Source organism: Chionomys nivalis, chromosome 6 (assembly GCF_950005125.1).
Source record: "Chionomys nivalis chromosome 6, mChiNiv1.1, whole genome shotgun sequence".
Taxonomy (NCBI): Eukaryota; Metazoa; Chordata; class Mammalia; order Rodentia; family Cricetidae; genus Chionomys; species Chionomys nivalis.
In genome coordinates, this window is record NC_080091.1 from 67,539,051 (window position 1) to 67,555,826 (window position 16,776).

Genomic DNA, 16,776 nt, shown 5'->3' on the forward strand with positions numbered 1-16,776 from the left:
TATTTCTTATCCCCACCTCCCTACCCTGGCAAGTGGTATTTTTGTCCTGGTCCCCGACAAGGTTCCCTGCAGGAACAGCATATGCTCCAAGCATATACTGAGTAGTATTGTTACCTTTAATTCTGAACACTCAGGAGGCAGGTGCAGGTGAAGTCTGAGGAAAGCCTGGTGTGTGTACATAGTGAGTTCAAGGCCAGACAGTGTCCTGCAGAGAGACCTTGTCTCAAAAAGAGAAGGAAAAAAAAAAAAGAACAGTGTATGTTCTTAATTGCACCCTTGCATTTTACATACATTTATTTATCATGTGTCTGTGTGTGTGCACACAAACGCCATGGCACATGTGTGGAAGAGTCAGTTCTCTTCCATGTGGATTCTGGAGATCAAATTCCAACATTATAGTTGTTGGCAAGCATATTTACGTGCTCAGCCAAATATTAACCTACGTTCTAGCCATTCCTCCTACAAAATAGTTTTCATATTTGATGACATCATTATTTCCTCATGATTCAGTTCTTTATCTTCACCTCTTCCCACTTTAATTTTACTTTCATTCCTAGGTTTCAACCACTATTATAATTCTACACTGTAAGTTATTCACGGCGGGTGGCCTGATCATAACATGCAGGGGGCTAACAAGTTCAAGACCAGACTGGTCTATATAGCAAGTTCCACATCCTAGGCCAGTCTTAGACATATAGTGAGATCCAGACTCAAGAGACCTAAATAGCCAGGCAGTGGTGTCATATGCCTATAATCCCAGCACTCAGGAGGCATTGTGAGTTCCAAAACAACAGCCACTCCTACTCAGTTATAGCACTAACCTATCTAAATATTTGACTGCTTTCCCCTTTTTTCTGTCTGCTATTTTTCCCTAAAAAAAACCTACCAATATTAGCCAGCATATAATACAAAAGACAAGTGTGGCAAATTATGTTTTAAGTATTATTTAATATGAATGATATTTACATACATATATACCTCTCCATAATTTAAACAAGTAGCAATTATCATTGCTATCATTTTTATAGATTTGGAAACTGAAGCTCAGAATACCTAAGTAACCCACAAACTCAAGGTCCGTGACCTGGATTATATCCTCAGAAGTCCTTACTTGGTTAATCTCTATAATTTGTACTTCCTTTTACCACTCATCAGATGTACAGCTTATTCTTGGAACCTTCTATAATAACACACCCACTCACAGAGTTTGGGTTATGTAACTTATTCTTCACTGGGTACACAATGTACTTTACACACAGCTTTTATTATTTTTAAAGCTAACCTACAAAAGCTAACATAAAACCTAACAATAAGTTTTTTTATTTGTAATCTACTATTCTGAAGATTTGGCTAAATATAAGGAAGATGTCCTTTTATTTTTTGATATAGGGTCATCCCCTGGTTAGTCCAGATCTAACTACGTCAATCTGGTTAGCCACAAACTAAGAGATCCATTTCCTCTACTTTTTAAATGATCAGATTAAAGGCGATCACTGGAATTCTTACAAAATTACTTTGTTAGAAATCTTAACCAAGATGTTCTTCTCTGAATCAAAGACCTCCTGATGGCAAAAAAAATTTCTGAGTTTTCAGAAGACTTGTTAACACTGGGACTCAAACAACAGTAACCTACCGACATAAAGGATGCCTGAGAAATTCCCTGATGCCACTGTATATCCCTATCAAAGTTAATATGCACAGTCAGGAGTTCCTATTCCTACTACACTGTATCTTTAATCTGATGCAACGTGATGCTACAGTGCCAGGGTGACTTGATAAATACTGATGTGTACTCAGTATTGTAAAGATCCTGAATTCATTCCCCAGCACACATGTATGTACTCCTGAGTTTGTACCCCACTCCATCCACCACAGACACAGCAAGCTGCACAAGGGCAGGGTAGGTGAAAAGTAAATGGTACAGATCAAAGGATACTCACTGACAAGAAATAATATATCTACGTTTTTTAAAACTATGGACAAAAGTTTTATTATCCAAACTTTTGTTCCTTTGTTTTCTTTTTTGCAAAGAGGAAAGTCAATCAAGAAGTCTTAATTTAATCATAGTAAAAATGATGTTCTGGGCTGAATTGTTCCTCTCTAACTCACAGATTTTAGTGACCAGTATCTCACAATGTGACTATATTAGAGATAGAACATTAATGAATAATTCTATAAAGAAATTATATGGATGAGGTTAACCAAGGATGACTGCTGTTTTTAAAAAATAAGGAGAGAGCCGGGCAGTGGTGGCGCACGCCTTTAATCCCAGCACACCGGAGGCAGAGGCAGGCGGATCTCTGGGAGTTCGAGGCAAGTCTGGTCTAAAAGAGCTAGTTCCAGGACAGGCACCAAAGCTACAGAGAAACCCTGTCTCGAAAAATCAAAAAAAAGAGTAGGTTACTGATTTATTTTGGATACACAGGAAGAGACCATTTGAAAACACAATGAGAAGTCGATAGCTATCTCGAAAAGAAGGAAAAGGACTTTAGAAGAAAATAAATGTTCTGCTGTACACCTGTTACATTCTGAGGTATCTTGCTAGCCAATGGTAGTTTGTTATGGCAACCCTTGAAAACCAGTATAACACGCCTTCCCATAGAACCCACAGTAGTGATTCATACAGATGAAATAACTGGTGGTTTCTTGAGTACCAAATTAGGTGTCCTGATCCAGATATATCTGGATTAAGAACCAATGAGTGCTACAAAGTATACCAACATGAGTAACAATTATCACTACAAGACAGAATCATTCATACAAATTTATAATAGTGAACTCTTAGAAATAAAATGTGTGGATTGTTTTTTAAACAAAGTTCTCATTTTCAATATGCCATTCTGTTCTCAGACATCAAGAACAGTGATAAAAGAAGACATAACAGAACATAACAAGAACACTGAAATGCTTAACTAAACTCTAAAATTTTCTTTGTTGTTTATATATATTCTAGGATTTTGAAAATTAGTGCATATAGAATAAATCTAATTGTAAGAACTTAAAAAAAGTAAAAGGCATTAAATATAACTTAATAGTGATCCTTGAGCGGTGGACACACTTCCTACATTAAAGGAACGGATCTCTGTGGGTCCAGCACTTAAGCTCACAAACATGCTCTGCGATGAGAGTGTATTTATTCTGCACAAATCTCCTGGCTTACCTTATGGCTTCTGAATCAATATGCACAGGAGCAATTCTTTCCAACAGAAATTTGACCATCTCTAGAAAAGGGTTGGTTGGCTGCTTAGGATTTGCAAGTTTCCGAGCTATTTCTCTCTATAAGAGAAAAGTTTTACTCTTAAGTTTCATCACTTCATGATTTTTCACAAGAAAAGCAATGAAAAATTCAAAACCAGGAAGAAATGAAGACAAAAATGTACATAGTAAGTAATCACTAAAAAATCCAGACAGTTAAAAAAAACAAGAAAGGATGAAGTAGTTTTAAATGACTTGTACCTCCACTATACAATTTCTATTTACTGTAACAACATAAATGCTCTATTTAAAAAAATTTATTCAGTTATAAATGGTTTTATTGTTTTATGATTAAATAGAATATTGGGCTTTCTTTCAGTTAATTTCCTAATTACATTCTTAGTATTACGTGTTTATGTATGTATGTGAATGTACATTTGTGCACATGAACGTAGTGCCAACAGAAGTCAGAGGACAGTATCGGAGCTATTTCTCTAAAAAGATTACAGAAGTTGTGGGTTGCTCTAAGTGAGTTCTAGAAAATTAACTTTATAGTCTTTTGCAAGAGCAGTATGAGCTTGTAACTACTATCAATCCAGGCCTAACTTCTTTTTTGAAAAAGGAAAGGGCAGCAAGGTGACTGAGGATAAAGGGGCTGGGGTGGAGCAGGAAAACTGAGTCTGGTTCCTAGGACCCATACGGTGGAGAGAAAACTGTCTCCTTTGACCTACTTGTCCCCTTGCACTCACAGAAATTTAATAAAAACTTTAAAATGAGAAGGGGTTTTGCAGCATACATATAATGGCATATACATAAATTTGGGGTACTAGAGACCCTCCAGAAGCACCAAGCCCAGGAACTTCAGAACAGCCTAGGCCAGGGAGACCTAGCATAAAAAACCAAACCAAAAAATGGGAGAGAGGTGCTATGTTTAAAAGTCTGGCAATATTTTTAAATTCTGAAAAATCAGAAGGAAGAGATAAATCGAAGCATGTAGTTTTCCAGAATTTTAATAATGTGAACACAGAATTATTTTACATTATTGTGAATTCATGAATCAAAGCAACTGTCTCTATTTGTTCAAAGATGGCAGTAATATTAATTATCTCTGACAAGAACAGGATCTTACCTTATTGTCTCTAGGTCTTTCAGGTGATTTAGCAGTGTTAATACATATCAACCAGGTCTAAACTCAGATTTCGAATCACAAGTCACAGACAACATGTCATCTCCTATTTTTTAAATTTCACTTTATTTATTATTAGAAGCGTGTGTTTTATGTGAGTGCATTCTATAACTTGCATATAGAAGATAGAGGACTACTTTCAGAAGTCAGGTCTTCCCCTTCATTATAGGTTTTAGAACTGAATTCGGGTGGGAGCTTGCCACTGAACAATAGATCTTTTTTACAAAGAACTATTCACTCCCCAAAACTAGAAAAGTGATCTAGTTCCTACATGTCCTTTAAGATTCAACCCATGAGCCACTTATTCCAGAGTAAGTTATTCTCTGACCTGTTTCTACGCTTCCAGGGTTCTGTGATGCTCTTCCATATATAATTCTATCACAACACTTACCATGTTGTTTGCTATCAAAATAGTGACCTATTTCTGTCACCTAAACTACAAGTTACCATGTATAATACAAATTACTAAAAGTAACAATAAATTAAAATGGCATAAACGTGATCAAGGGAAAATATGTATTTTTTAGTGTGTGTGTGTGTGTGTGTGTGCGTGCGTGCGTGCGTGCGTGCGTGCGTGCTTGTGGGAGTAAGAGACTGACTTGAAGGATTCTATTGTCTCCTTCCACCACTTGGGTAAAGGATCCATCTTCAATCATCTAGCTTCACAGGAAGTACCTTTATGCACCAAGCTATCTGACTAGCTCTGTTTTATTCATTTATTAGAAACAAACAAACACAATCAGGATCTCACTATGGATTGCAGAGTGGTCATGAACTCATAGTGACTTCTTCCCCTCACCTCCTAAAGGCTAGGATCACAGACAAACACTATCACACTTATCAAGCTATTTTTCAGACAAATATAGTCTTTATTTCCACCTTCCTGATTCTTAAAGCCAGAAGCAATGACTGCATGCACTGCCTGTTCATTGCATTAGTTCCTGGATATTTTAATTACAGACCTCTGTAATATATTTACATTTATTTATTCATTTATTCATATATTTATTGTGTGTGCTTGTGTGCACGTGTGCATGTGTGAGTGTATGAATGCATACATATGTGGAGTTCAAAAGACAAGTTGGAATTCAGTTTTCTTGTCCACCATTAGGATTTCAGGAATTGAACTCAGGTTCTAAGGTTTGGGGGCAAGAATTTTTATCAGCTGAGTCATGAAGTCAGCTCCATAAATACATATTTTTGAAGCCTATTATATATTTCTGGTATAACCAAGGGATTCAGGCTATTGCTCTTATTATCAAATTCAAGTAAAATCCCTATTTTCTCTCAAATCAAAGTATCCCTTGATTAGTTTCATCATCATTTTTTGGGGGGTGTGGTATTTGGTTTGCTTTGTATTATGTGTGTGGTGTGCATGTGTACACCTATGACTAAAACAGTGAGTCCTCAGGGAGGATCTATCTGTCTTTGCCTCTACAGTATTAAGATGAGGTGCAGGATTCACCTTTTACACGGGATCTGGGCACTTGAACTCACGTCGTCATGCTTTTTTAATTAGTAACAAAACACCTCATGATCCTAAGCCCCTGCACTGGTTCTTACCAAAATAAAAAAAAGACACTATCACATATTATGAAATACAGGCTCTACTTGTAATTTAGTCACTATATCCTGCTATGAAATGAAGCATGAAAAACGTCCTTTAACATTTCCTTATAGGCAAAACTTTAAACCATATGGTCTCATGGGTAAATAAGTCATTAAACTGTATCAATCCAATTATATGAGAAGATTCTTTGAAACCTACAACACTACTAAATTCTAAGTACATGTAATCTTTAAAGCAGCAAATTATTCAGGTAAGTGCAAAGGAGAAAATATCAGGACACTTGGCCAATGAATACAACTGGGCAAAGAAGAGCTCTCTTGTCCAATGGACCTTGCAGCACATCTTCTTACATAATGATCAGTTTAGTTCCCCACAAAGAATAAAAACTGTTTTAGGCTCCTTGACCACTTTGTAAGAACATCTATTATAATCTTTAATCCCTCATTACATATTTAAATAATTGTCAACTTTAATCCTTTTCAGAACAAAGGTAAAAATAAGTAACCAAAATGCTAATCTTTTCTTCATGTTTAAGCTTAATCTTTGCATAATGTATTCCAAACACATAACAGCATTAAGTGCTGAAGACACAAAGTTTTCTTCTCTAAGTTTCTATCATACTAGTTTCCTAGAAAATAAGGAGTGCAAGAGAGAAGTCTATGAAAGAATTTATTTCTTCTACAAATCAAATCCTGTATGATGACATGATCATAACTAAATTATTGGCAGACTTTTTCTATGCTCAGAGAAAAAAGAAGGAAGTGCATGCATACAAAACATTATAAAAATTCTTTTCCATTTAAGTGAAGAAATACACATTAAATAAAAAGTCTTGGTCATTCCCTAGGACCAGTCTCTCTGGCTCAGATCTTTGGGAAAGGAGAATTTAGTTGCATTTGGATGCATTACTAAGTAATTTAGCATCTACCATACGGTTAAAAGAAACACAAAAATATATGTAACGAAATACAGATTTCTCCAAGTTATTAGAAAAATATTATAAAAGCATAATTCACTAACCACACAAATGTCAGCTTGTTTGCATGAACAGGTTGGGCTGATTAACAATTCTAACTGAGACCGCAGCTTCTCATCATCACCAAGAACCTGGTTAAATTTCTTTACAAAATCTTGTGCTTTCCCAGGGTCAGGCAAATTCTCTATAAAATGAAGAGAATAAATATTAGAAAAGAAAGAGTATCTTTAAGACATTGGTGGGGGGGCTGGAGAAAAGATTTAGAAGGTAAGAGTGTTCACTGTAGGGGAAGGGACTAGAGAGATAGCTCAGTAGTTAAGAACAATGAGGCTCCTGGGTTCAATTCCCACCACCAACACTGCAGCTCACAATTGTGTGTAACTCCAGTTGCAGGGGATCTGACATCCTCACACAGACATATTTGCAAGCAAAACAATAATGCACATAAAATAAACATAAATAAGTTATTAGAAAAAGTGTTTACCACTCCTGCTAAAGACCCAGTACCCACATCAGGTAGTTGACAATTGCTGTAACACCAGAGGATCTGTTATCTCTGGACTCCTCAGGTACATGACTCAAACTCAACTTACACATAATTAAAAATAAAAACAAAATACTATAAAATAAATAAATATTGGTGACCCAGTAAAAGACAGTGAGACAAAGGCTCCTTTAAACAAAATTAAGGAATATCTTTTACCATTTATTCATAAATGAATAACCTGTTTTAAGTGGCTGGAGAGATGGCTCAGCAGATAAGACTACTTGTTGCTCTTGGAAAGGAGCCAGTTTCAATTCTTAGCGCCTCATGTTGGCTCACAAGCATATCTATAAGTAATTCCAGCTCCAGGGAACTGAACAGGGACATATATAATACACATATATGCATGGAAAAAATTCATATATGAGATATATATGAAAAAAAGCCTGTTTGATATTTATTACATGCTCACTGGGTAATAAAACATACTTACTTGCTATGGTCATCAGTTTTCCAAACATGGCAGAACAGTTAGCCTCTGACTAAAATTTAAAACAAAAATGAAAGAACTAGTCATTTGCATTAACAATATTTTGGAAAAAAAAATAATACACTGAACAATGTTCATCATCTTTAAATAACTCATCATAGTCTAACCTACTTGTTGCCGTGCATGTGTTTGTGTATGAGAGAAAGAGTTTTTAGCAAAGATTAGTAGAAAAGGAACATATATTAAGAGAAAAAAAAAGAAAGAAAAAAGATATTATCAGGAAAATTAAGGACACTGAATAGCCAGTTGTGGTAGCATGTGCTTGTCATCTCATAGACTAAGACAGGAGTATTGCTTGAGCCCAGGAATTCCCAGTGAGCCTTGGCAACATAACCAGCGGGCCTATGCTCTTGCTGCAACACATTCCTGGTTAGATGGACTGTGCCCTAACTGGAAGCCAAAACAAATACTTCCTTCCTTAAGTTGCTTTTGAACTTGTCGGGTGTTCTGACACCAAAATAAGAAAAGGAACTAATGTATGACTAGCATCCCAGCTACCAAATGTTGAGAATGGAAGACTGTTAGGAATTTGACAGGCAACACAGTGATTTCTAGGCTAGCTTGAGCTAAAATATTGAAAACAAGAAAGAAACAAAAAAAATGTAAAGAAGAAGAAGAAGAAGAAGAAGAAGAAGAAGAAGAAGAAGAAGAAGAAGAAGAAGAAGAAGAAGAAGAAGAAGAAGAAGAAGAAACAAAGAATGTAATTTAGCTTTGAAAACAGCTGAACCAACATTTGGAAATTAAAACACCTTGAAATACTTTCATTACACCGTATTACTGAAAAAATTGTGACTTGCAATATGTAAATTAAAACAAAAATCATAAACCTACTGTAGGCTGCTTGTGTAAATCCAACAGTTCACGCACATGACTCCGAAGCATGTTCTGACACTTCCACATTTCATTGAGAGCTCTGTATATAGTTATAAACATGAAAAGATAACATTTAACAATACGGCAAACTGTTCAACTTCATGACTTAAGTGTGCTATTTCTATATTCCTACATAAAAAATTTAAACAACAGTTTATTAGAATTTAAAGAAGTTTAAATTTAGCAGGCATTTCACCACTGAGTGAATGCCCTGGTTCAAAGAATCAATTTGTTCTTGCCAAGGTCATAAATGGACTGAAAGAAGCTTTAATTCTAAGCAGAGGGAGCTGGAGAGTTCTGGTTTAATGAAAAAAACAGAAAAATGAAAGGTGTTAAAGAGTATAAGTGGGGGCACACAGAAACTGGAGTAGAGATAAATAAACGACACAGGATTATCGAGTGCCAGAAAAACAGACCTAGGAGAGATGAAGACTGCTCAAGAGCCCCTGAGGACTAGCTTTCACAGCACTACAAAGTGCCACACAAGCAGCCCAATAGTCCTACCCAGCTGTGACACCTATGAACCACAACTAGATAGTACAATAGACCCAAGGATGCAATAGCTGCACTCATATCTTTTTAGTAACCAACAGCTCTCTAGTATCATTATCCTTCAACAAAGAGACAATCATGGTAGACACCTAGCCAGGTTTGAGGTCATGAATCTTATGACAAACATATTACACCACGACTTTGCTAACCTGGTATAATTCCTAACTGCATTCTAAATATTTATCCCAAAGGTAAATGTAGCTCCCATCCCTCATCAAAGACGCTTCCCTTTGAAATAGATGAACACCATTACAATAAAAAACAACCAATCAAAACGCAAAAAGTAAGTGATTCTGTTGTGACTAGCCCTAACTCACACACACATCTACAACATGACCATGGTAACTAGAACTTAGGGAACATTACAGACAAAAAAGCAAAAATATTTTTAGGAGCCAGAGGATCAGGAAATCTGGGGAGATTGTACCTTTAAGAATGGACAGGGAAGCTTTACTAACAGTAGCTCAATAGGCTGCCTAAACAAGACCTGAACAAGGTACCACCAATAGTCATGCTAACACGGAAGGAAGAAATCTCATGGGGCCTGCCCTTGACAAAGAACCATAATGAACTAAAATTCTAGAGGTAACAAATAGTCTTCCCTAGGGATGAGCCCCCTAATTAGTTATCTCGTACGAAGTGATCAGTCCTAAAATCATATAAACAATGCTAATCAAACTCAGCAGGCTATATTTATATATTTTGGCGCATGTGTTAACACCCCCCAGTATGAAGCAAAGAAAAAGAGAGGTCATGAATTCAAGTGGAAGTAAGGAAGGCGGATATATAAGTGGTTGGAAGGAGGAAAGGGAAAGACGAAATAATGTAATCATAATTTAAAAATTAAATGCTAGGCTAGAAAAATGCTCAGTGGGAAATATTTGCTATACACAAATAAAGACCTTTCTTCATATCCCAGAATACATGGAAAGCAGTAATCCATGTTAATAATCCCCGTGTACCTATGATTATACTGGACAGAGAGAAAAATGCTTGGAAGCTTGAGGGCTAACTAGCCTGGCAGAGACTAGGTGAACAAAATGTCCTGTCTCAAACAAGGTGGAAGACAGGGACTGACACCTGACAAGGTCTGATAATGTCTACATACATGTTGCTGCACATGCACACTTGAACAAATATGCATACAATCATATAAAAATTGAAAAATGAATTGAACTGTCACCAGGCATAGTAGAGCATGCCTGTAATCCTAGCACTTGGTAGCCAAAGGAGGGAGATCATTATAGTCTGTACGAGCCTGGGCTACATGAGACCCTGTCAAGACATACAGGAAAAGAAAGAAAGAGATTTCCTACCTCACACAAATCCCCTCTATATTCCAGTTGTCAAGAGCACTTCTAAGAATTATGGTGACTCAATACTCGTGTCTAGATATGTAGAAATAAATATAAATGGAGGACTGATGGCAGTGGAGTACATGCTTAACAAGCACAAAGCTCTGGGTCCCAACCCCAGAACTATATAAACTGTGTGTTCCAAGTGTCCTATTGTAATGCCAGTATTACAACCAGAAATTAAAGGTCATCCTTAGCTACACAGCAAGTTAAAGCCTAGTCTGAGTTACAAAAGGCCCTGCTGAAAGGGAGCGAAGGAAAAGAAATACAAAAGGTATCAACGAACAGCAAGATTCAGCCACCTGAAAGGGGCCTTAGCTTCCACCACGAACCTTCCAAAGAGAGATGAATAACACCTGCTGAAATGTCTCAGGGTCACAACATTAGCCTGTGGGGTTTCTATTGAAAATCCATAATCTCAATCCAACAAGAAAAACATAGATTGGAAGATTCCAAATTTAGGCCAAATTGTATAAAACAACCAGATACAATATTTATGCAACACTGTTCTAAAAAATGTAAAAACTAAATATGTAATATAAAATCACAGATGTTTATCACTAGGTAACACACAGACAATTTAAAAAATTTAAATACAGTAAATTATTGCATACTGAATTAAAATTTTTTCAGATCAATTTTATTATGTGTCTATGTAAACATATGCCCTCAAAGGCCAGGAGTTGCAGGCAGTTGTGGACAGCCAGATGTGGGTACTGAGAACTGAACTCAGGACTTCTGAAGAGCAACAACTATTTTTAAACACTGAGCATCTCTCCAGCCCCAAATTTTAAAGTCATATAAATAATGTGTTTAGGTAGAATAAACAAATTACACATGGTCAAATATGATAGATACTACTATGTGCTCTGCTATTCCTGCAACTTTCTTTTAAGTTTGAAGTTGCAGTGTTTTATGCATTCTCTGTGTGTTTGATGTTTAATCAAGGCCTTGGGCATGCCAGAATTCCAGGCAAGATCTCTACCAATGAGTTATCCCTAGGATTTTTGTTTGTTTGTTTTATTTTAAGTTTTTTGAGACAGTGTCTCTTTACAGAACTGTGGTTGTTCTGGAACTCACTCTGTAGACCAGGCTGGCCTTGAAATTATAGAGATCCACCTGTCTCTGCCTCCTGAGCATGGGGATTAAAATTGTGCACCACCATGAATGGCACCGTAGTCCACTTGTATGTGTGTCTCTTTTCAGTCAAGATGGAGTAGCTTGGTCAGAATTAAACTCACTATGTATCAAGGCTGGTAGTTTAAATACCCATACACAACAATTAATTGAATACTTGAAACCCTATTACTGACATCATTATCAAAAGTGTGCATGAACACTCGAACACACAGACCGACACCCATTAAAAAAAGAAAAACAAAACAAAAAAACTCACGTGGGAAACATATGAGCCATTGAAAAGTAACTTACTTCACAGCATTTGGATCCAAGCTGGCATATAAATAATATAAGCATTTCATTCTCTCTTCGGTTTCCAGGTTATGGGGAACAAGATATTGGGCAAAGATTTTTTCTACCAGGAGTCTATGGAAAGCAAACACACAAAAACACTTATGCTGTTTAAGAGGTGATAAGTGAATTTAACCATTTTGTATAATGTTACTAAACCAATCTATGTGCCCAAAAATAATGAAAAGCGTCAGTACACAGTTACTCCTTCCTTCACAGAGTCTCAGTAGTGACTTTGTATCCAGTTTATACTTGAAGCTAATTTCACAATCTATCATAAAACATTTCTTCAAGAATGCTTGAATGCTACTCCAAGGTGACAGAGTCTCACACTGTAACACAGGCGGGCCTTCAACTCAGGGAGTTCCTTCTATCTCAGCCTTGCCTAGCACTGGGATTACCAGCACTGGTCCTGTTTATTCTCTTTCTGACAGTTCTCGGGGAGGGAAGATTAGTGTTTTTTGTTTTTTGGTTTTTTTTTATAATCCAAGTCTCATGTATCCCAGGCTGCCCTCAAACTTGCTACGTAAGCCAAACTTGCTTTGAACCTTTGCCTGAGCCTCCAAAGTGCTGGGATTACAAGTGTGTAGCACCAGCCCTGTTTTCTTAAATGTCATTTGTAAACACAGGTATTTGACTGTCCCAGCTAATCTTCAGGAGGCTGAAACTACAGACTATAAGTAGCACTAATAGAAAACTATAATACCAAGGACAGCTAATTCTCAAGAAACTAATCAACTTCCTGAATGTAGTTCAGCTCCTTGCCCATGCTGTCATGTAATAAAAACAGGAGGATCGACCATCATTACTTCCTGAAAATATGCACATCCGACTTTTCTTATCTCCAGTCTAAATTCATTATTAGACTTCCTTAGTTTTAAAACTGAAGAACATATAAATAAAAATGACGAGATAGAATGTAGATTTTAGTCTCTATCCTGCCTTACTCCTAAGTCCAGACTTTTTTTTACTATTGTTACACTACTTACGTTATTAAGAATCATATTTAGCCGGGCGGTGGTGGCGCACGCCTTTAATCCCAGCACTTGGGAGGCAGAGGCAGGCGGATCTCTGTGAGTTCGAGACCAGCCTGGTCTACAGAGCTAGTTCCAGGACAGGCTCCAAAGCCACAGAGAAACCCTGTCTCGAAAAACCAAAAAAAAAAAAAAAAAAAAAAAAGAATCATATTTAAGTACCATATGTACAAATATACAGAAAACTATTTCTATATTTAGTAATAAATTACATAAAATTATATAAAAATATTTTAAAATAAAAAGCAATTTTATCAAACTATTAGACTCACTTGTCGTCAATGCTGTTCTGATAGTAGATGTGCAGAAGTTTGTCCTTTATCCAGCTGACTTTCTCTGCAGCTTCCTTTCCTGCCTCACCATGAAGACAGTATTTCTTATAAAGCTGAGCAAGACCCATCATGGCTTCTTTTCTTACTCGCCACTAGAAAAATAGCACTTATGAGATGAGCAAGCCACTAGGCTCTGTAGTAAATACTATGTCATCCACAGCAACACAGTGCATCTTCTCATAAGCAGCTTTGCCAAACTGTTTTACTAATCATTTTTACATCTATTGTTGGTAGATACCAGCTCCTTCATTAATTTTCCATGGTAGTATTGTTATATGATTTACCAATTTTTTTAGTTTGCCTCCAACTAAACCAAGTACAGATTTCATTCACTTCAATTCTTTAAATATGTAATGATGTAAATGAAAGGAAAAATGAAAATTGCAAATTATATTAATTTATTCTGTACACAAAAGTTTTCAATGTCTTAGGTTTTTGTTTTATTTATTTACATTTATTTGTTTGTTTGTTTGTTTGTTTGTTTATTGAGGCAGGGTTTCTCTGTACTTTGGAGCCTCTCCTGGAACTCGCTCTGTAGACCAGGCTGGTCTTGAAACTCAAGAGATCCGCCTGCCCCTGTCTCCCAAGTGCTGGAATTAAAAGCGTGTGCCACCCCCCCACTTCTGTTTTAGTTCTTAATTATATATTTCTACTTTATATAGAAATGCTATAAGAAAAATCCATACCCTTGAGGCTGAAAAGATGGCTCAGCAGTTAAAAGCACTGGCTGCTCTTCCAGAGGACCAAGGTAAAATTCCCAGAATCTAAATGGAGGCTCACAACTGCCTGTTACTCCAGTATCAGAGGACCCAACACCCCCACATAAACATACATGCAGGCAAAACACCAATGCACATGAACTAAAAATAAATTATTTTAAAAAATCCATGCCATAATAGGAAAAAAGATTCAGAACCCACATACTTATTTATAGAGATAAGCAAAGACTATGCATATGGAGGCAGGCAGATCTCTGCAAGTCTGAGGTCAGCATGTTCTACACAGCAAGTTCCAGGACAGCAGTGAGACGCTGTCTCCTAAAGTAGTATGTGCACTTGAAACATAAAAACTAATAGTTCTACAGATTTAGTGTTATTCTGAGATTCAAAGAAAAGCTGAACTGGTATTATAATACCAGACATACAGAGCAAACAATTTGAACATGGTAAATGAGGGAAGAGCAAAACTCCCAGATCTTACCCGCTTATCCAGTGTCCTTTCCCTGACAAAGCCGAGTAACTGATCATTTACTAAGGTAAGGTCTCTTTTGGCAGCTGTTATTATAGTAACAATGACATCATGACGAATGGCTTCCTCTGGATCATGTGATCTAACTTTCAAATATTCTATGATTAAAAAGGAACATTAAAATAATGTTAGTCATATAAATTTCATGATTCAGAATGATAAAAAAGCCAAAAACTTTAAGCTTTGTCTGTATTAATATTTACAAAATACAGGATAAATTAAAATTTCCTATAAGACATCACTAAGTAGCCTTTACTGCACATAAAACTAGGCTTATTACTTCAGAGTACATTTTAAGAAACTTTTTTTTTTGTGGAAAGTCAAATGAGAACACATACATATATTCCATAACATAAAACACAAAATGACCCTTTAAATTTCTAAACAAATTATAATACAAATAAAATCAAAACAAAAAAGCAATTAACTAGATTTTTAATACGTAGCACTATGCTGATAAAAGCTTTTCATTTGCTACTGCCAAATAGGTAGGATTAAATACTTTAAATTAAATAATGAAACATTGCAATCTAAACTAACTAATCCCCTTTTTTCTACACATATTAGGGATATTACTATATTAAAATAATGTACATGTGTTCTGTATCTAACTCCAATGTCATAAGGCTTACATTATCTCAACTTATAATTTCTAAAAAAATTCCAAGTGATCAATACATAAATGTTTTTTAAAATTTTATCTTATAAAAAGGGAAGCTTACCCGTAAGGTCCTTTGCTAAGTCTGGATGGTTCATCAAACAGTGACTGGCAAATTTCACACTTTCTAATCTCACAGGAACATGAATGTCATTAAAGCTAAATAGAAGATTGTTAAATATTATTGAGGCAAATTAATTATTTTCAAATAAATAATATAAAAGTGTTTATGAACAACAATGGTTGCTGATATAAATATAATAATTATTTTCAAATAAATAATATAAAAATGTTTATGAACAACAATGGTTACTGGTAGCTGATGTATTCTATGGAGAATATAAAGAACTGAGCATGGTATCCCACACCTTTAATCCCAGCACTCAGGAGGAAGAGGCAGGTGGATCTATGAGTTCAAGGACAGAGCCTGGTCAACAGAGTGAGCATAAGACAGCCAGAGCTACATAATAAAGACCCTATATTCAAAAGGGGGGGGGGGGAGATGCACAATTCTTTAGAAACATTTTTGCAAACAGTATGTGCTTATCATGTTGAAACAAAACTAGCATAAATAATATTCTCCAATTCAGACAACAGATTTTGATGACCTTAATTACTAAAGGTTGAAATTTTGCTACAAAATAAAAATACTCAGCATACATCCACACGCTGCACTAAACACACTCAAGCATAAAGTGTTACAATGAATGTATAAACTGTGCTCATAAATACTTTGCTCTACAATTTATCCTAAAAGCCAACAAATATCAACTAATGTTTTGGTGCATGTATTCTCAATCATATGGACTCTGAGAGCATACAAAATTCTAAGTTATTTCTCTTACCGCCCAAGAAAACACTGCCAAAGAGGCCGATTCTGCGTTGCCAAATCTGAATCTTTAGAGCCAAACAATTTAGCTAGAAGTCGAACCACAGCTAATCGTTCTTCACCATCATTGCTCTACGAAGAGAAAGACACAATGAAGGGAGCTGCATTTTACTTCCCCAGTAGAAACCATTTTATATTTTAACTATCATGATGAACAATGTGAACTAGCACAAGCTTTTGTTTACTATGAGAAATTTTGTCTGATTTCATGTTAGATTGCGTGTTCTCTTGGCCTGCTTCTATGTTCCAGAGTGCTAACTCATGCCTACTTTTCAACTTATTTACACATTGATTATAGAGATTTTGTACAAATATAAGCATTTTATTAAATCTTTACATTGTCTAAAACTTTAGAAAATTTCACAAAGGACAAAGTAACAAATAATTCCTACCCTAGTGAGCTT

The 16,776-nt window shown here is 36.0% G+C and overlaps 1 protein-coding gene across 5 annotated transcripts in view; it reads right to left on the reverse strand.

Moving 5' to 3' along the window:
* Positions 1–16,776, reverse strand: part of Pds5a (PDS5 cohesin associated factor A) — a 96,336-nt gene that overhangs the window by 35,992 nt on the left and 43,568 nt on the right. For all 5 annotated transcript variants that reach the window (XM_057771291.1, XM_057771286.1, XM_057771287.1 and 2 more), the window contains 9 exons: positions 16,329–16,444; positions 15,548–15,642; positions 14,778–14,923; positions 13,518–13,669; positions 12,173–12,286; positions 8,793–8,874; positions 7,905–7,953; positions 6,972–7,111; positions 3,161–3,276 (listed from right to left, as the gene is read on the reverse strand). In XM_057771291.1, the coding sequence (XP_057627274.1) occupies positions 3,161–3,276; positions 6,972–7,111; positions 7,905–7,953; positions 8,793–8,874; positions 12,173–12,286; positions 13,518–13,669; positions 14,778–14,923; positions 15,548–15,642; positions 16,329–16,444 (1,010 nt within the window). The remainder of the gene's footprint in view (positions 1–3,160; positions 3,277–6,971; positions 7,112–7,904; positions 7,954–8,792; positions 8,875–12,172; positions 12,287–13,517; positions 13,670–14,777; positions 14,924–15,547; positions 15,643–16,328; positions 16,445–16,776) is intronic.